Source organism: Podarcis muralis, chromosome 5, assembly GCF_964188315.1.
Source record: "Podarcis muralis chromosome 5, rPodMur119.hap1.1, whole genome shotgun sequence".
NCBI classification, from domain to species: Eukaryota; Metazoa; Chordata; class Lepidosauria; order Squamata; family Lacertidae; genus Podarcis; species Podarcis muralis.
This window is the reverse complement of record NC_135659.1, coordinates 71,745,357-71,765,894: the sequence shown is the minus strand read 5'-3', so window position 1 is coordinate 71,765,894 and position 20,538 is coordinate 71,745,357. Positions and strand designations below refer to the sequence as shown.

The window sequence follows — 20,538 nt, the reverse complement described above, 5'->3', positions numbered from 1 at the left end:
CTGAAGGGCCGCCTCCTCTCACAGAAGCCTGTCTCATTATGATGAATTGCGTTTGAGGCCTGACTTTGGGTATCCCCATCACCCAGCTGCTTTTAAGGGCCTCAGGCACAGATTATTATTTCCTGCCCAACCCTGCTCCCTTATATCTCTTTATCTGGAGATTCTGGGAAGTGATTCTGGGACCCTGTGTGTACAAAGCATGTAGCCTGCTACTGAGCAGCAATTAAAATCCATGCACAGGTTAAGTGGTGGGCCTGGGGAAGGTTCAACTCCCCTCTAAGGGGCTCTGAAAATTGGGCTGCTCCCTCTCCCTCCTGACCACAGCCCTCTATCCCCACCACCACAGCACTCCCACTTTTTATGTGAATGGGGCAGGTCTGCTTTAAGCAAACAGAACTGGCACATTTAGTTCGGCCATCCAATCTATTAAAAAAAACCAAAACCCACTACTGCCCCATCAATGCTGCTAAATAACATGTTGCTGCTTCTGTACTCTCCACATGCCCAGTTTACCTTGCAATCTAAAACCATTCCTAACCCTCTTTGCTTTTAACCTTGTGGTTTCTGGATCATTCACTTGCGAAGCACTGTCTCTCAGTCAGACGGTTGCTGCTCTGCTAAGTGGCTCAGTGGGTGGAGTGTTGTGTCCAGCTAACTCCCTCTCCCAACACGGGAAAGGCCAAGGGCCTGTTGCTCCGACCCTTGTAAGATCCACATTTCTCTTCTTCTTCCCAAGGGTTCTCCTTCCCGCAGTCAAGAGTGAGGAGGAGAGAAGTAGCACAGACTTAAAGTGATGTTCATGTAATAAATTATCTAAACATCACTGCAAGTCTTAACTGCCTCTCCCTCAGCAACGGAGAAGCAGACAGGAACCATGTAGCGCAGACATCACAGGGGCGGAAATAAGCATTACTCTACTACAAATGGAACCTGACTCCTCCGCATTCTAGCATTATTCCTATTCAAATGCTGATATTGCCACCAAGAGCTGGCAATAAGGTAAAGGTAAAGGGACCCCTGACCATTAGGTCCAGTTGTGGCCAGCTCTGGAGTTGCGGCACTCATCTCGCTTTATTGGCCAAGGGAGCTGGCATACAGCTTCCAGGTCATATGGCCAGCATGACTAAGCCGCTTCTGGCAAACCAGAGCAGCACACGGAAACGCCGTTTACCTTCCCACTGAAGCAGTACCTATTTATATACTTGCACTTTGATGTGCTTTCGAACTGCTAGGTGGGCAGGAGCAGGGACCAAGCAATGGGAGCTCACCCCGTCATGGGGATTCGAACCGCCGACCTTCTGATCAGCAAGTCCTAGGCTCTGTGGTTTAACCCACAGCGCCACCCGCGTCCCTACAATACAGGGATAGTTACAGCTGTTATTCCTGAGCAATAATATTCTCAAAAGGGGAGAGCGCTCTGGGCCAACTGAGGGAAGAATAGCCAAGCCCCAAAAGTCCTTAGTGTCTGCCTGGTGTTCCAAGACTTCACATTCAGGTTATTGCCTGGAAGAAGTGTCGTGCGTATACAGAGAGAGAGCCAAGTGAAATTCTAGCCAGCAGTTCTGCTTACCATGGGGAGTGGGCAAACACTTACCTTATGCAGCTGGGACACAGTTTGGAACGAAGCTGCCTTCTTGCGCTTCTCTTTGCCACCTGTTCTGGTTGCATCATCTGCCCAACGAAATGTCAGTTTATTGCCTTAACGGTGTTCATTTGGTTCAGGTCCTTAGTTGGTTCCCAAGAGCTGCGAGACCAACCCTATCGCTCAAGTTATAGGACAATTAATTCTCCAGCTCTATTGAATACCCAGGCCCAGAGAATGGTCTGAACTCTACACGTCTCTGGAGCTAAGCAGGGGTCAGCCTGGCCACTTTCTGGCTTTTCAGATAATCTTACATATTCTGTATTTAGTGCTTTATTTGGCACAGATGGGAATGCCGCTCACCTGAAGAAGAGGACACATAGTTTTCATATAAAGTGGCCAGCAGCTTATTTTGTGATTTCTGGAAGATGGTTACCACTGTCTCATTCAATGGGTCTTTGTTCTTGTCTAGCCAGCCAACAATGTTATAGGGCACCTGCCAAAGAGCAAAACCAGCTGTAACAGAGGCAGAAAACAGAAAAGCAACACTAAAAACCCAGTATATGGGAGCCGGGAAACGAAGACATACCACTCCAGCATAGTGCACCAGTTCAAAGTGGGCTTCATATTTGCGCTTCTTATCTGGCCGTGGCTTTTGGAAGTTGGGTGATTTCCCAATGTGGTTGTCATACAGTTTAGCCTTGAATGACGTATCAGAGGCTTTGGGGAACATGCATTCTTCCTCCAAAATGGAGAGGATTCCCATTGGCTGCAAGGAAAGGATACTGATCAACAAACTGGAGGCAAGTTTGTGAGAGGAGGATAGTCTAAGCAATAACCACTTCCATGTGATGAATGTTATAAAAAGGCTTCTAAAGTTAGCATGCAAAGTATAAGAAAAACCATATTCAATCCATTCATAGAGTGGGGGTGGGAAAAAGTGCTTCCAGGAAGTGGAAAAGTCACCACAAAAGAATGTTTCCCTTCAAAATTGCTATACTGTTCGTGTGAAAGCAAGCTTGTGCAGTAGGATGACGAACAACTATGCCATGGGGGAAATGCTTTTGTTCTACCATGTTGGTAAAGTGATTTTAATTTTTCAGGCCACTGTATTATGTGCACATTGAATAGTGATTTGATCACACTTTCTTTCAGCTCAAAATGGTTGCTTGCCCCTGTCCTAGTTCTAAAGGTGTTCTATTTACCATTTTTTCAGTAGAAGAATGCAGCACCCTGGAGCTGTAGAACATAATTTTATGAGGATGGTTCCTTTTTGTCTCATGAAAAAAGCAGTATAAACATTATTTCCAACCTAAATTTACTTAATGTTTTTCTTCCCAAAGAGAACTGGGGAACAAGGAGCCATGAGAAGTTTTCAGAAGCTGAAATGAGTCAGTTGCCAGTGGGAGTTAAATATTTAAATTGTTCCTTTGCTACTGGAAATCACTTTTTAAATTCACATTGTAGCTTCCAAGTGTCTCTTGCAGTGGGGCCATTTTCAGCAAGCAGGAACTGCTAGCCAGAATGAATGGAACCAGATTTCAGTCAAAAATATGTAAAAACTGTGTTACAACAGAAAGGAAGTTAATTTTTACTTTCCTCTGTTGTGAAAGTATTGGCCCGCCAGACTCATCTTGCAAATTGGCTAGAAACAAGAGGATGTTAGAACCGATGTAGCCACATTTCCATTATCACTCAACCTTTTCAATGGCATATATGTACATAAAGCCAGCCATATTAGTTGCACAATCTTGCCTCAATCTTACCTTTTCAATCAGGTCAATACAAGCCTGCAGATCCAGGCCAAAGTCAATGAAGACCCACTCAATTCCTTCTTTCTTGTATTCTTCTTGTTCCAGGACAAACATGTGATGGTTGAAAAACTGTTGCAGCTTCTCATTGGTGAAGTTGATACATAGCTGTTCAAAGCTGTTAAACTGCAGGCAGAAAGTGAACGCCTAAGAGCCTGGAGACTTCACTGCCCAACTCAAGATACTCCACTACCAGTAGCCTTGGAAGAGTAAAAACCACCCATCACTTCCCAGCTGTTGATCAGATCTGGTGACAATTGGCCAGCATGTTTGTACCCCACACATAAATTCCTGGTTGAACAGGGATGCCATAGTTAACTGAATGCAAATGGCTACGCACCACAACCAGGTTACCTGGAGCTCCAAGCATGCCAAATGTATTGAAACATACAAACAAACAGCAGTGTTCAACTAAATAGTTGTGCTAGCACAAGAGATTAGTGCTAGCACAACAGGATTTGCCCCTCCTCTACTCCTCCCCCCACATGCCCCATGCCATCCCCCAGAACAGGGCGGCACAGGGGGGCGCAGGGTAAGGAGATGGGGAGAACATTCAGCTGAGCAAGGAGAAAATATTGTACTGATGGAATACTTTGCTTAGTGCTATGTTGAATAATACCCAAAGATTTAATGTAGCTTCTCTTATGCACCATATGCTATGATTCTGCCTGTCTAGGTAAAATACTTCCGTTTGTCCCATGCCTAAAAAGCAATGTTCTGAGTGGTTTTCTGCATCTCCTATGCTTTCTAGGTGTGGGTCTCTACAGTTTTGCCTTTGCCCTGTTGCTTTCCCCCGGAAAATCCCCTCTTTAGTGCTAAATTGGAACAAACAACAATCCACAGAAAACCCAGCTGCCTTTTGTTCCTATTCAGAGCTAAACTACAGGTTTCCCCGGGTGGTGCGGTGAGGGAATAGGCAGGCCAAATGGAAGTGTGGATGAGCCCATAGTTCTTGAGATACTAAACCTCAGCAAAAAGCAGTCCACAGTTGTTGTTTTTAGCAATGCAGTACCATTAGGGCCCGACTGCCTGCATGATCATTAATCAGCACTCGACACCGCACAAATGAAAACTGCATACGTGAAACCACCCATAGATAGCATAGCATAGAATGAAACCAGAAAGTCAGCAGAATGGTGTTGTTTGTTATGCACAGACATCAGCCTTTCACCCATTGGCCACTGGAATGTTTAATAATTCTGTAAGTCGCCTCAGGAGGATGGAAAACAGGGAGGGCATTTGAGAAAGGGAATATCCATTGGCCACTCAGGACATAACTACAGACATGAAATGGGTTTAAAGTTGTTCTTTATCCCAGAGGAACCGGTTCTCCAGGGAGATCTATGGATCTCTAACACAGAATTCTCAACAACCTCGCCAAACTGGATTCAATTCTATAGCTCGGTTGAGTTCTGAATTTTCACAATGTCTCTTTCAACATGCCAGCAACTTTTTTTGGGCAAAGAAGTCAGCAGCAGTTTGGCATGTGTATTTCATTCTTAGCAACACTTCCCCTCCATTACACAGTGCAAAATGTGGGCCAGTTTTGAAACCCACCTCAAAGATCTCAAATCCAGCAATGTCCAGAACTCCGATGAAGAACTGCCTGGCTAGCTTAGTGTCCAAAGTTTTGTTGATACGAAAAACCAGCCACTTGAACATGCGATCATAGGTAGCTTTGGCCAAGGCTCCCACTGCATACACAACCTGCAAATAATTATTTAACGATAATTGGTCAGAATTTCTATTTGTTCATTTCTGATGGTATTACATAGCAATAATGATGATGATGATGGTAGTAATAATAATTTTATTATTTATACACCACCCAGCTGGCTGTGCTTGGAGACATGGTCAAGCACAGAAAAGGGTGGGAGGCTATTTATAAAATAGAATCAGTATGTTTCAGCTGACACTGATGAAATAGTTTCTGGATAACTAAAGACACAATCCTGTGCATACGCACACTGAACTCAGTTGGGCTTTATTCTGAGGAAACATGCCAAGAATCAGGCTGCATGTGTCACTGCTGCTATTTGATAATTTAAGCACAGGCAATTTAAGTGACCACCACTCTTTTGCTTGAAATATATATTTTCTACAAGTGACACGTCTTAACACAGAGATTAAGATGCACAACCTTTCTCCCAGGTGCATCGCTAAGAGGTCCTATGGGAAACTGGAGGCAGGGAGGCATAAGGCCAAGCCGTACAGTCCAAGAAGCTCACCTGCTCCACATTCTGGCCTTTGGTCACATACTCATTTCCAACTTTCACCCTAGGGTGGAGCAGCCCCTTGATCAGGTCACTTGAGCTGATTCCCATGAGGTAAGATGCTTTATCGGCACCTGCAGTGCAATAAAAAATCATAAATAAGAAAGTGGTCTTGATGAGAAATAAATGTGGGTTCCTGTAATTTAGAACCCCATGGTTAAGAGCCACCACCCAGCAGGAACTGCTTATAGTTCAAGCCAATTAAAGGCAGACCAATTTGGGCTCCAGCAGGTAGTAATAATAAGATCAGAGATTTATAAATCCTAACACATGTACATTCTGGTCCATAAAAGCTGATGATGCCACAATAAATTTGTATGACTGCTTCCAGACTGGCATTATACTAGTGGGGTTCAATTGCCTACTGGCAGGTTCAGGTTGTGCCGCTGAAGTGGATTATACCATTCTTGTACAACCGCCCCCCCCCCAAAAAAAACGGATTGTTTGCTGTAAGGAAAGGGAGAGGAAAATGCACTGGAAAGTGTGGGGTAACAATTACTTGCCCATGACATAGTTTAAGCTTCCTGCAAGCAAATAAGAAAGATTGCTCATAAACAGTGGATTTTGTAGAACTCCCCAGAAACTTTGTACAGACAAATAAGGATGAATTCTCAAAGAAACAGGTTGTCTGGAAGCAACCTTAGTCGCTTAGAGGGAGCTAACAGCAAGGTGTTGTCCAGTGAGCACCTGTGCACCTCCCCACACCCGGTTCACGGGGATCCTGGGGAAGCTTATCTTGGTAGCTCCAGAGAACAGCCATTCCCTCATTCACAAATGCTCCCAAAGCTGAGTTGACAAAAAGCTAAGTAATGGCCGCTGAGAGAAAGTAAGAGGGTTTAAAAGGGGGGAGGGCAGGATAGACATCAGCAGTGGGTCCAGAATGCCACTGGGCTTGGCAGCTGCATGAGCTAATCAGGTGCTGGCTCTGCTTCCAAGTACAGTACCACCAGACTGCTAGTTTTGCTGCAACAGACTGATCTGGCGGCCACAATGGGATTTGTAGGCAGCAATGTAGGCAAACTCCCTTACTTTCAGTGCCTTCAGCCTCTGCCTGTTCTTCACGTTGTTTCTGCTTGAATTTCATGTTGCCAAAGTGCATGATGGCTCCTACTATCTTATAGCAGCCGTATTTCTCCTCGTTGCTGAAGCCCAGGATGTCCATAGCATGCTGCAGAAGGAATCAGACAAGGTGTGGTCACGACGACGTCATCATTCCATTAACAAACAGAAAAGGATGAAATCAGGATGTACTGGCCTCAGTCCAGAAGGACTGCTGCACCCTTCTGGTGATGCAAATGCTAAGCAAATGACAAATGCGCTATACTGGCTTGTCTAGCTGACATTTCTTTCATGCTGCTAAAATATACCTCATTAAAATTAAGTAATAACTCTCAACAGCCTATATATGCAGTTTTTTGCTATTTTGCATTTTCTGTGCATCTGAGTTGAGTTCACCCTTCAGATCCCCGCCATAAAATTTTCTAGCATGCAGATAATCTAAAACAGACAAATCCAGAAGCCCATGGACTTTGTTAGGAGGCTGGTTGGCAGAATCATTGCCGAGAGGGTAGAAAAGGGTGAGGAGAGAAGGGTGTGGCCAAGAGAGAGAGAGAGAGAGATCCCACAGAGAGTGCTATGAGCCAGACTGAGAATCTTGGGAAGACACAGGCTCCCCACCCCTTAAATAAGAAAAGGATGCATGATTCACATCAAAACCAGTGCCATTTGAAATGGCTAGCTATGTAGCAACAAATGGGAACTGTATTTTGTTAAGGGTGCTGGGAATTCTAGTTCATTGGGGGGTAAAGTACAGTTTCCAGGATTCTTTGTGGAAAACAATTGTGCTTATATTTATTTTCTACCCCCTTTAAAAATAATGGGTCTCAGAAGCAGTTTATAAGGCTAGATTGTGTCCCCGCATCACAAAGAGACTTTGACATCCCAGTTGATTTCACAGTGGATTAACACATACATCTGTAGCCAAGAGTTCCTCTCCATCGTCCAGGTTGTCTACTGTTGTTACACCTTGTGAGCAGAAATGGTAGTCATAGGGGTTGGAAGACAACAGCAGCATATCTGGGGGGGAAACAGACAGAAGATGCATTCTTTGTTTCACAGCATATTGTGGGTACATGCCCAATTTGAACTATGAATCAAGTGGCTATGAATCAAGGATCAGCTTGGAAGTTTCAGCCTCAGAGGCCACATAGTCTCCATTACGCGGCTACCAGGAAGGCATGTGCATTGTATAGTTGGATCTCCCGCCAGCTATCTTAGGAACACCCTTGGGCCGCTGACTGATTTAGAAGTGGTCAGCCTTGGCCTTGTGAGCACCAGATAAGATTACTGCTCAGTAGAGCTCTCCAGACCTGCCTAATAAGGTATTGTTTGTCACCGAGCAGCAAGAGCAGCAGGCAGAAGCCCAGATTCCTTACTGCCATGACAGGACACTATGCTAAAAATCCCTGTCGGGTCGGAAAAGGGTTTCGCCTACATTTCCTATTTCACAGCATCGGGTTCCATACTGGAAAGATGCCTTGAGTGCAGATCATAGCATGACTGGGAGGGATCATTACTGGACAAGCTTGCCATCGTCTCAGAGAGAGGTCCTACATGAATATGTCTGAAGGACCTCCCTGCTCACAGTGCTCTTATTTGTGTGAGGTTTGTAGGAGCAAACAGGGAGAGAAAGATTGAAAGGGAGCAAGTGCAAACCTTCTCTGTGATCCAGTTCTGGTCAAGCACAGTAACCTGTTCCATCAACATGTATATAGGGATGCCCATCTAAATGGGCATCCTGTTGACAGTGATGACATGCCGATGAATGGCATTTACATAAATGACAACTGTATTCAAATACGCATCTGAATAATCCCCTGTAGGTTCTGATCCAGAGGGTGATACATGTGTGTGAGCCTGCTCACACACACACATCTATGTTTCTATGATCTATCTCTTGATCTGGCTCAGAGGTACAGCTTTTGAATCAATTACGTTAAACATCCGACTGATATGCAATGAAACTAAGTTCTGGTGTGCTCAGAATCATGGACCCAAGAACAAAAGGTGCTTAGGACTAAACAGAACTTTGGGCAAATAAATAAAAAAAAGGATAAAATGTTCAAAATTCGAATTGTACTTTCATATATGCTCAATTTTCACTTTTGAAATTGAAATTTGAGGGCTACTTAAAACATTCTTAAAACTTAATTCCCTTTTGTAACTTTCCAGATTCAATATTCTACATCCAACCGTGATAGTCATTGGGCAGGTTGCTTTGAGGTCCTTGAAGGGAAGGCAAGTTATAAACCTATTTACATAAATAAGTCTCGGAAACAAGGTTCACCTTAAGTGCACTGATAAGCACAAGCCTTTTCAAAGCCAATGTCACAAATATTGGGTTAGCCTAAATTTCAAAAGCACTGAGCAGATATAAGGTGTGTTGACATTGGTGGCATCTAGGAGTGTTCAGCAGGAAGGATGGACAAATTTGTCAGGGTCAGTTTCTTATGTTTCCGGTTTTTTCCCCAGCCTGAGATTTTTTTAAAAGAAGATCCTCATGAAAATTCATCAGCATTTTCATGCAAATTTCTCCTAACATACACATTTTTGTATGATTTTTGCATAACATACACATTTTTGCAAAGCAGTTTCCCCTAATATAATGCTCTTTTGTATGTTATTTTTCCCTACTATTTGCATTTTGTGATACATTTCTTGGCTTGCACAATTCAGAGAAGTGTGAATTTCAAAGGATAGCTGTGTTTTGGGCCACGCATTGTTTTGAAAAGTGCACATCTGTTTTTAAATGTGAATGGAATTGAATTTATTCCCCATCCCTACTCAGTAGGGATATCATACTGAGCACAGCTCTTTTGTGATCATCTGCATTGTGTTTTCCAAACTTGATTGTCAAATTTTTTTTGTATATTATTTTAGTGCCTCTCACCTTGGAGTTCTGGCTTCTTTCCAGAAAGGATTTGATAGTAGATATGGTAGCTCCTCTCTCCTGGCTGCTGGAAAATCACTCTCGATTTTTCCAACAAATCTAGAAACAACAGGTAAGAAATCAGATTGTGGGGTTACTACTTCAAGGGTTTATCAAACTGCTCAAATTAAAAACAACATGGGATGTCATGTGACATCAGCCATTTACTCACAGATGTCAATGTCAGCGGAAGCCAGCTTCCCTGAAGGACCAAAATGGATGCGAATGAACTTGCCCTGTTTTGATGGGAAGGAAAAAGGCAAATGAATAGAAGTACTCACTATGACCTGCAGGCTCTTAAATAGGAAACCTGCTGTATTCAAAGTAAGATAATTTGTGCATCTAGGCCAGTATTGTCTGCTCTGACAGACAATAGCCAGATAGAGGGATAAAGTGCTGTCTGATTATAGCCTCTGAAGTTGCTATTCAAGGGGAACTCCTACTGGCACCAATGGAGCTGCCCCTTGACATGCAAATAGCAGCTTCAGATTTTTGTTGTGACAGGTAAGGAAGAAGTTAAACTTCCCATCCCCACCTCTCTTCACACAGCCCCAAGGCTCCTCATGCTTTCCCATACTTGCTATTTCCATAACATAAATGTGCAGCTTTAATTGTATTCACATTTTAATCATATTGTGTTTGGTCATAACTCCCCTTCCTCAGAGGCTGATTTCTCTGTTCCAAATATCAAAACGTCACTATAATCTGCTAAGCTAATGAGTAAGAGAATTTATAGATATGGAAATAATTTGTTTCATGCGCTTCATTATGTCATAAACATTTCTATAGGCTTACCAAAAAAACCCCACATATGCATATTGCCTGTAATAAATGCTCTGTACTGTACTTTTGTTTTTTAAAAAATACTTACAAACCGCGAGGAATTGTCATTTCTCAGGGTTTTGGCGTTGCCAAAGGATTCCATAGCAGGGTTAGCCTCAATGATTTGATCTTCAAGGGTACCCTAGGTCACATAAACATAGGATAGTTCAAATACCCAGTGTTGCAAGCCAGATTTATCTGAATACTGATGAGAGCAAGATGAGGAACACAGCATAGAGGATGCCATTACTTTCTTAACATTTGACCAATATCAGCAGTTGCCTCCTGAATCACTGGCATGTGGCCCTTGGAAAGGCTGCCCAGAAGAGAAAGCAGCCCTCGGCTGAAAAAGGTTCTCTAACCCTCAATCAAGGGTAGCCTCCAAATGTTGTCGAAGTACAAACCCCATCATCCTTGACCACTGGCCAGACTGGCTGGAGCTCAGGGGAGCTGCACTCCAAAAACATCTCTAGGGCAGCATGTTGGCTACCCATATCTAGAAGAGTCCACTCATATTTTGGATGCAGCTTGAACCAAATACATTCTGGAACCTGGAACACTGTGATTGAGAGATGTTCTGAGACTACATATAAGCAATGCAATGAGAGAGAACAATGCTTCTTACTGGAGAATGGAGAGAGGACATACAAAGGAAGCATCAGGGTTCTTCCAGATGGGTGTTTATTGTGGGATCAGCACTCCTCAAGTATGGAAGTTGTTTTTATTTTTTTACTGCGTCCACATGACGTAATTATCATCAAAATACCAGCTCATATCTCCCTGCCTTCCCTTTAATCTGGATTTGCCCTTTCCAGAGAAAATCCAATATTATTTAAACAAAAACAAAAAAGCAGCAACAACTGATGCCAAAGACCCATGTGCAACATCCCAGTTTACAGTATTGTGCCTCCATCTGGAAGCACCCTCAGGCTACTTAGGAAGGTGTCAGTATGTCAGAAATGAACAGATGGACATAGGAGCCTGAACCACAAACATGGGGTGTAAATTCAGTCTTGGATAGTTCATCTGGGCCATTAATACAAAAGTGACAGAGGATTTGTTTGCTTCTAATTATGCTTCTTGTGTTGGCTTGGAATGCAACACCATTGAAATGATGTGTTCTGAAAAATGGAGATTTACATTTTATATTACCACCACTCATTCAAAAGGAAAGGAAAGACACCTCTTCTTTTTCATGCCTTTAAAGCTTAAAAGATGAAGGGAAACTTAGAAAGCACTAAGTATGCAATCCTATACCCATTTTCCTGGGTGTAAGATCCACTACTCACTGTTAAGTAGCATTGCCATACGTCCAGAATTTCCCGGATATATCCGGAATACTACAGCCACAAGCAGTGTCTGGGCAGAAATTGGCGAAAGGTCCGCGAGAATCCAGACGTATGGCAGCCCGTGTCGGCAGTGTCATTTTTCCTCAAAAATAACTCAAAAACGTTCAGATTTTCACTTTTTGAAATACGGCAACCCTACTGTTAAGACCATGTTCATGGAAGACAATCTAATTTGGCTACGAGTGATTGCCAAAGAAGAAAGAAGTTGGTTAAGCTTAGACTCATTGAAACAATCAGGCCTCTGTTAGCTCCATTAATTTCAGTGGGTCTACTCTCAGTAAAACTTAGTTGACTACCACCCCACAGTACTGAATTATCAGAGAAGAGCAAAAGAACTAGAATAAAATGAACAACTTCTAAATATCTAAACAACTATTGAAATACACATGCATCTTAATGTTTAGCAGATTAAAGTCAAAGAATGAAGAGTTGTTGCTTTTCTACAGATTTTTGGAAACACCCTATAATATTCCTTTAGTGAGATGCTTTGTATGCTAACAAAGTCCTATACTATATAGGATATATTTCTGGACACTAGAATGAAGCCAGAAATGCTGATTCACGCAATCATTCTGCTTGTAGTGGTCAGCTAAAATTGCCACATGTATCAGCTCTGTATCTGGTGCCAAGTGGTCACATGCAGCCACCGCAGGCACTTTTGGATGATCTGCTTATTGAATATGCATCCTGATTTGTTTGCAGGGAGGTTAGATGATGTTGGGTCAAGGCAAAACTGATCTTTTGGAGAAGCTGCTTTCTTGCACGAGACCTCCGAATCAACTACAGTGGTACCTCGGGTTACAGACACTTCAGGTTACAGACGCTTCAGGTTACAGACTCCGCTAACCCAGAAATAGTACCTTGGGTTAAGAACTTTGCTTCAGGATGAGAACAAAAATCGTGCTCTGGCAGCGCGGCGGCAGCAGGAGGCCCCATTAGCTAAAGTGGTGCTTCAGGTTAAGAACAGTTTCAGGTAAAGAACGGACCTCCGGAACAAATTACGTAAGTACGTAACCCAAGGTACCACTGTATAATAAAAGTCTAGAAATACTGTGCCATGCACAAGACCAAACATTTCACATGCTCAAATGGTCCAAAATGGAAGCCAGTGCACAAAAAGTTTAATCATATGCATAGTTGCTTCTTTATATGGCCAACTAGCCACAGGCAAGGACTGGAAAGAGCTGCCATGAATCTGATGGTCATATTGCCTGCTCCTCAGGAACCATTTTCTTGGAACTAATAAGGTATTATTTTATCTCTCTGCCTTTGAACATGAAATCAGTTATTTCTTTTAAATACTTACCCCAGTTTTAGTGGCAGGAGCTTGCTACAACAAAAGATAAGAAAATAGCATTACAATTCCAGAAATATAAAACCAGTTTCACAGAAAGTTCCATCCAAAGAGGAGGACATTTCAGATTTGTCCAGAAGAATGTTAAAAAAGCTTAACTGTTTAAATTTTTAAAACCCAACTTTTTATTATTCAAAACCCCCACTAAAATATGTTAAATAGATTAGATCAAGATCAAGAACAGCATCAAGAAGCAAGAGGGTTAAAATCAAAATCCAGGGAAGGAAAACAATGCTGGTGAATTTCTTTTGGCGTAACCCAAGTCCAAAAATAATCAAGAAGTAAGAAGGGTATTTTTAAAAAGAAAAGGAAAAGGAAAAAAGGAGTGTGAGAAGAAGAAGAAAGAGAGTCAGAAAACATACAAGATGAAAAAGAATCAAAGGGAACAGTATAGATAACGGAGGGAGGGGATCACAAAAAGCAAGGCTTAAAAGAAAGAGTTACAAGAATGCCTTGGGGAATTTCCCCCATTTTCAGAAAAGAAAAACTGTGGAGTGGAGGAAAAAGCCAGTGACTTAAAAATTCCGTAAAGCAGCCACTGCTTGGGGTTTTTAGCAGCGCCCACTTTATGAAACCTTTTCCCTCAAAGCAATTTTTTCAAGCCTTGCTTGTTTCAAAGTAAAAGAAAAAGTCACGTCCACCACGCACGCTGCCAAACACAAAAGAAGACCAAAACAAAACAAACCAAAAATGAACAAAAGAAAACAGCCAAAAAGAAAAAGGGGGGGAAAGGTTTTCAAATGAGGGCCTTACTCCTTTCTTGCCCGGAGAGTCACCCAGGGCTGCGACAATGGCAAAGTACTGAATAACCCGCTTGGTGTTTACAGTCTTACCAGCACCAGATTCTCCGCTTAGAGTAATAGAAATACACAGATCAAGAACACGAAGCAACTACTGTCAAAGGTTATTTCACAGGCACACAGAAACAGCTAGCCAAAATCCCACCCACCCAGAAATATACAGCAGAGTTGGGGGGCATGTGGGGAGGGTTGTTTAGGGTTGTTTATTTGGGTATGGTGGCATCTGGCATGCAGGGGGCATTTGAATGAGAGTTGTCCAGGGTAGAAGAAGTTCCCCCCAAAAAGCAAAGGTGATGTGACATGGGGGAAAGCTGTCCTGACATTGCTTCCGAAATGGTGTGGGAAACTGATGTTCCTGCTGGGTTGAAAATGTGTCCCCACCTGCAGGCTGAAAGACCTATATCAGATTTGGCACACATGGGTTCCTTGTGCTGCAAGGGCTGCCTTTGAGGGAGCAGCGAACATGTAGTTCAAGCATAAGGAAACCTGTGGCCTCATTGGACTACAACTCCCTTCATTCCTGACCATCAGTAATGCTGGCCGATTATGATGCCAGTGGAAGAATCACAGGTTCAACCCCTTGCCCTGATGAAAATGCACCTACATTTTGCTCCTAGAGCAACGGCAAATAATAATTATTATTATTATTATTATTATTATTATTATTATTATTATTATTATTATCATTATTTATTTGTACCCCACCCATCTGGCTGGGTTTCCCCAGCTACTCTGGGCGGCTTCCAACAAAGATTAAAAATACATTAAAATGTCACCCATTAAAAACTTCCCTAAACATGGCTGCAAAGAGTGCAGATTCTTAGTGTATATCTTGTAAGAGCTTTTACAAGGCACACTTTAAATGGAAAAGGAAACAAGGCAGTTGAACTTGTTTTTCCAATGGGCCATTTTACTATGAACTGGCTACAGGTGGTTAATAAACTTCCACTATTATCTCAAGCAGAAAATGCACTTCTCACGAAGTTACTGGAAAGGAGGAGATAGATTTTTCTTTCTTTTCGATACAAATGCAGAGAAAATTTAGTTCATCCGTGGAATAGAAGCAGGGCCTCCAAGTATTCCTGGCCCAAGTCCAACGGGCTGGCTCCAGGGTCCAGGCTTCTTTATCACATCAGCAGGCTAGTATCACCCTCCCTCCTGCCCCTTTCTCTGCAAAGCCCTCTGGCACTGGCCTGGCATTGATTTCATGCCTATAGTTAGCTGTTCTTCCATTGTAATCCCAGCACACAAAGAGACATGCTCGGCAGTGGGGGGGAGCGAGGCCTCTGTAGGACAAAAGCCAAATATTGCACGCTATCAACCCCTGCTTTACCTAATTAGGCCATGGCCAAAGCTTCAAGCGTCAGGGGCTTCTGGCACTAGACTAGGCTTTATATAGCCTCCTCAACATGGCTGTTTCGGTTATCATGTCTTCCTCTTTCTCGCTCCTCAACAATTGGGCCTCAGCCACCCCAACATTCCTCCGCAGCCGTGAGGTAGCCATTTCCTATCCTCCCCTTATCCTATCAGCTGCCTCTTTCTCTACCCCTACTTAGCTAAACCTTGTCTCCTTCCTTCAAGTCATTATCCTTCATAGGGCAACCACACCATGTCTCTAGTCTCTCTTTTAATCCCACCACCCCACTAGGGATGGAAGGATCTGTCAATTTTTTTGTCCTAAAATCAGTTCTCCACATTTTGCAGTAATTTGTGATTTATTTATTTTTAAATCCTCATGAAAACCCACCAGCATTTTAGTGCAAATGTACCCCAATAAACACATTTCTGGGTGCAGTTTTGACTAATGTGCACATTTTTTTGAAGCAATTTCCCCTAGTAAAATGCATTTTTTGTTCTTTTTCACATCCATTTTTGCACACTTTTCATATGTATGTATGTATGTATGTATGTGTGTGTGTGTGTGTGTGCGGGAGAGAATTTCAAAGCATAGCCATGTTTCAGTTTGCATATTGTTTTGGAAAGTGTGGATTTGAGAGATTTAGCTTCAAATGAGAACCTGAATACAATTCCCCCCCCCCCATCCTTATCCACACATATGCATTGCTCCCCAATTTCTTTGGAGGTTGACTCCATGAGTTCTATGAGTTAAAAGTGAAACGGTGAAAATGATATGTGTCACTCTAAGAGAGCAATATTTTGCTTGTGATCAGGTGGCCTGCACACCCTGTGACCATCCAAGCTGAATACAGCCCACCAGCTAAATCAGGCAATGGAAGAAACCCATGTTTTCTTACTGTCACAATACCAGGTTATAGCAATGAAAACTAGACAGGGTGACTATACATTATCTGAATACCCATTGCTGGGGAACATGAGGAGGAGAATACTATTGCACCAATGTCCTTGTGAGATTCCCAGAGGCATCAGAATGGCCACATGGGGAAACATGATGGCTGGCTTTCCAGAAGGGCTCATCTCATGTTCCAATATGATGTTCTTAGGGGAGCTGTTATGGAACACCTGGCAAGATGCAACACGCGATTGCTGAACAGTGTCATGTTCATGGGTCATGAGTTGTGCAGGCTTGCTTTAGTTTCACTCTGCCATCTTGGGATATTTGCTATGGAAATGGATTGGTTGACCAGGACCTACCCCACCCCACCCCACCCCAGTTTTGTGCCCTAGTAATAACTAGTCACATTCAAAGAAGCAGACAGGAAATACAAATAAACAACATATGAGCAGCCACACAATGAGAGGAATTTTCTGCCCTACTTTTTGTTGGCAGTGTACTCCTGGAAGGGCTATAGCAGCTGTTAGCTGATATGTAAGAGCCAGAAATTCTGCCGTGTGTGTGTGTGTGCTTGTGCTTAGGCAACAAACTGAAGGGAGTGTAAAGATCCTACAGCGCAGCCAAACCATTTGGCTTTCTCAAACAGGGAGACAGGGGCGTTTCCTTTGCCTGCAGTTTCTTTTCATGCATAACCAATATTGTGAGACCAGGAAAGAATATCAGACCTTGCATCTTAAGGGCACTCCCAGATGACATTCATCCTGATTTCTTTGCAGGGAGATTAAACGATGCTGGCTACTTAATTCACTCTGAATTGTTTGCAGGGAGGATAGATGATGTTGCCTCAAAGGAAGGGTTATCCTACCCTTTCCTGTTGCTTTCTTTATAGCAAAAGGCCACAGCCTTTGTGGGGAAGGGGGCTTGCTGCACAAGAGCTCCCAGTCAACTATAATTGCACAACTTGTATTTGCTGGTATGTGATTGAATCCCACCGCAAAATAGTTTGGAAGTGCCCTAGCTCGCAGGCAATACAAAACAGAAAACAGACTTATAAGACAGAACTTACGTGATGAGCATAGACTGGTTCTCACGATCTGGAAGACAAGAAGCAGGACTGTTAGACTCAAACAGTTACTTTCAGGCTCTGCCACTGGTTCTTCATATTATGCTTCCAGACAGGCAGCTCCTAGCACAATCTGATCACTGCTTTGCTTTTTCAACGTTAAGCTATATGAAAAATTGCTGTTGACTGTCGACACTGTCCATGGCATCATAGTTTTGTGTGTGCACATTCCACTAAGGCCACATGCACACCCTACATTTAAAGCACTATGGTACCACATTTAAACAGTCATGGGTTCCCTCCAAAGAATTCTGGGAGCTGTAGTTTGTTAAGTATGCTAAGAGTCGTTAGAAGAGCCCTATCCCCTACTATAGAGCCACAATTCCTAGTTAGCTGAGAAGAGAAATTGATGGTTAAACCACTCTTGAGGATTATATCTCTGTGAGGGGAACAGGGGGTCGTCTTCTTAGCACCAACACTTCTTAGCACCCATAACAAACTACAGCTCCCATAATTATTTGGAGGAAGCCAATACTGTTTTAAAGTGGTATCATTGTGCTTTAAATGTATGGTGGGAATCTGAACACTTCACCATCCACCATAATAAATCTGGCCTTAGTTCCCTCCACTCCAGTAGGCAGATCATGATGGGACTTAACTAGGATTCAACCTGACTATCCCTCCCTACATAGGAAGCCGCTTTATTCTGAGTCACACAATTAGTCCATCTAGCTAAATACTGTCAACACTGACTAGCAGCAGCTGTCCAGGATTTCAGACGAAATATTTCCCAGCCCTACCTGGAGATGACAGGGATTGAACCTATCGCCGTCTGCAGGCAAAGCAGCTGTTCTGCTACTGAGCTTCAACTCTTTTCTTCCAGTCTAGTTCTTTTTTACTGAATATGCATGCAGCTGTAGGTGACTGTACTCAGACTGGTAGCCCCTCCCTGTTTCATCTCAGTGATTCCAGCTGAGAAGGAAATTAGGGCTAGCACTCAGCCACTTGTTCAGCTGCAACTCAAGTTTATAGCCCTATTTCCATACTTATTCTCCTGTACTCATAAGTACACCGCCCCGCCCCACCCCCATGCTACTATGGTGCCAAACTAGTTTTTGTGGCACTTCCAAGGTCCCCTAAAATTTGACCCTTTAAAAATATAATTATTATTGTTTTCCAATGCTCTTGTGGTCTTCAGCTTTGATTCTGTGATGCCAAAAAATGTGACACACACCCACACCCTCCTGCCCCAAAATGTCCCTTTTAAAAAAAGGGCCACGCACACTTTGACCACACACACTTTCACATAGGTGTTACTGTCAGTGGGTTGAACACAGGTCAGTTAGCCACCTCTGCCATATAGCAATACAAAATAAATACGCAACACATCCAAGAGAACGACCAATATGCAAGGCAGAAGCTCTGCTGATGCAGTGGGTTTCCAAGCATACAACAGAACTTCTTCCTCTACCCTCCAGCCTTCTGCATCAGCCCAAGGGAGTTGCGGGACCCTCCAAGGCAGATTTTGTGAGAGCACAGGGGAAGGAAACCATACTGGCGCAGCCCTAGAATTGCAGCTTAACCTTCTTACTTATTTGAATTCCATATGCACAGAATTTCTGATGCAGGGGAACATTCAAACATGCCATCCCTCCCACATCTGCATTCTGAAGTGCTACAGTCCCTTTCTGAATGCCCTTGCTTAGGAAGCTAGTAGTCTGTTAGCAGTGCAACATCCGAAGCAGGGAACACGGAAGATTACAGCAGTCTATCGGCAGTAAGAAAAAAACCACAAGATGCATTTTTCTAATCGCTAAAATTTCTGCCATCTTCTTTCTCCCTCTCTCTCTCTCTCTCTGTGTGTGTGTGTGTGTGTGTGTGTGTGTTTCTTACATTAATTCTCACACAGAGAAACAAGCAGAAAGCATTTAGAAAATTAAGAGCTTCATTGCCTCTGGGACAAAGGACTGTTTTCCTCTCTGTGAGTTTGGTATGCAAGAGAAGTATGAAGGTGATCAAATAAGAGTTGGGGCAACGCTAGGAATGTTTTAATGCAATGGCTAAGACTACACTAGCTTTGAACTTCCTTCCCACAACAATGAGACAGTGGATAAGATACTTACTACGTAACATGTCGTTGTAGGCATTGTCTGCAATGGAATAAATGTGGGGCGGTGCCTCAGACCTCCGCTTGCCCTTATAGGCTGCTACCACAGGAGCAGTATAGACTGGAAGCCATTTATATGGGTTTATGGTGACACAGAACAAGCCTGAATAGGTCTGAGAGGAAAGAAAAAAGTAAAAATACATCACCATTTAGTTCCATTTCGGATGGGACAGAAGATGGCAGCCACCCGACCAACATATTTTGGACTTGTGTGTGATTATTCCTCAGGAACATCTTATTTCTGGCTGTCATGAAGCCTAATATGAAGTAATTATAACAAATGCAGATTAAAAATGCACCTTATTAAATCTCTTTGCTTGCAACCCTGCTACTGAAACCTGAATTGGAACCTATGTTTGGCTTGGGAACAAATATTATTTACTCACTCTTCTGAGTCACACAGTATCAACACTTGTATGTAGATATTCTCTCACGCACATCTCTGGACATTTTCTAAGTGAACATCTAATCAAAGGTACCAAGCAGCTACTCTCTATGTGTCTAGAACCAAAATTTGGGGAACATTTCTAATATAATGGAAGTTAAAGCTGGGGGTGGGGTGGGATTTTGTGACACAAACCTTGCTATTTGGGATAGCAAAAGGATGTGAATTGGGAGAAATCTGTTCTGGGTCTTTTGATTCAGACATATGACATGGTGCCCTTGTCTTACTTACGTAGATCATCCACTTGGCATAACGCCGTTTCAGGTTATGCAGCACAGAGGCCTCATTGAGATGAGTTAACATAGCCATGTCTTCAATCATGTCAAATTTGGGAGGATTCACTTGTTGAATGTCATCCTCCTTTACAACGACAGTCTGCAGGGATTAAACAGAAACGTTTTGGTAAAGGGATTTCTTAAGAAATGTTTTCTTTTCTTAACAAGGATGTTGAACTGCAGTGGTGGAATGGTGCAATTTATTCTTGCTTATTATTAAATAAAAAAAATGTATTTTGAAAGCAAGGTGCTGTTTGTGTCAGATTTTCATATTGCCATCCTTGGTTTGTTCGTTTTGTTCTCTCTGCTTTGGTCTTATCTTGTGAGTGTAATGAAAGCCTGTAATACTTACTAC

At 42.9% G+C, this 20,538-nt stretch overlaps 1 protein-coding gene across 3 annotated transcripts in view; it reads right to left on the bottom strand.

Annotated features, from left to right (window-relative positions):
* The window catches only part of MYH7B (myosin heavy chain 7B), a 50,593-nt gene that overhangs the window by 21,071 nt on the left and 8,984 nt on the right, over positions 1–20,538 (bottom strand). The window contains exons 4-19 of one of the 3 annotated variants that reach the window (XM_028734859.2): positions 20,140–20,283; positions 19,420–19,576; positions 17,300–17,327; positions 13,933–14,029; positions 13,132–13,155; positions 10,526–10,618; positions 9,827–9,890; positions 9,616–9,714; positions 7,639–7,742; positions 6,696–6,834; positions 5,622–5,740; positions 4,951–5,100; positions 3,349–3,519; positions 2,172–2,351; positions 1,946–2,078; positions 1,595–1,671 (exon numbers count right to left, since the gene is read on the bottom strand). In XM_028734859.2, coding sequence (XP_028590692.2) covers positions 1,595–1,671; positions 1,946–2,078; positions 2,172–2,351; positions 3,349–3,519; positions 4,951–5,100; positions 5,622–5,740; positions 6,696–6,834; positions 7,639–7,742; positions 9,616–9,714; positions 9,827–9,890; positions 10,526–10,618; positions 13,132–13,155; positions 13,933–14,029; positions 17,300–17,327; positions 19,420–19,576; positions 20,140–20,283 — 1,779 coding nt within the window. Of the gene's footprint in view, positions 1–1,594; positions 1,672–1,945; positions 2,079–2,171; positions 2,352–3,348; positions 3,520–4,950; positions 5,101–5,621; positions 5,741–6,695; positions 6,835–7,638; positions 7,743–9,615; positions 9,715–9,826; positions 9,891–10,525; positions 10,619–13,131; positions 13,156–13,932; positions 14,030–17,299; positions 17,328–19,419; positions 19,577–20,139; positions 20,284–20,538 lie in introns of those variants that run through there. The other 2 variants (XM_028734860.2, XM_077929196.1) reach the window with 2 other exon arrangements.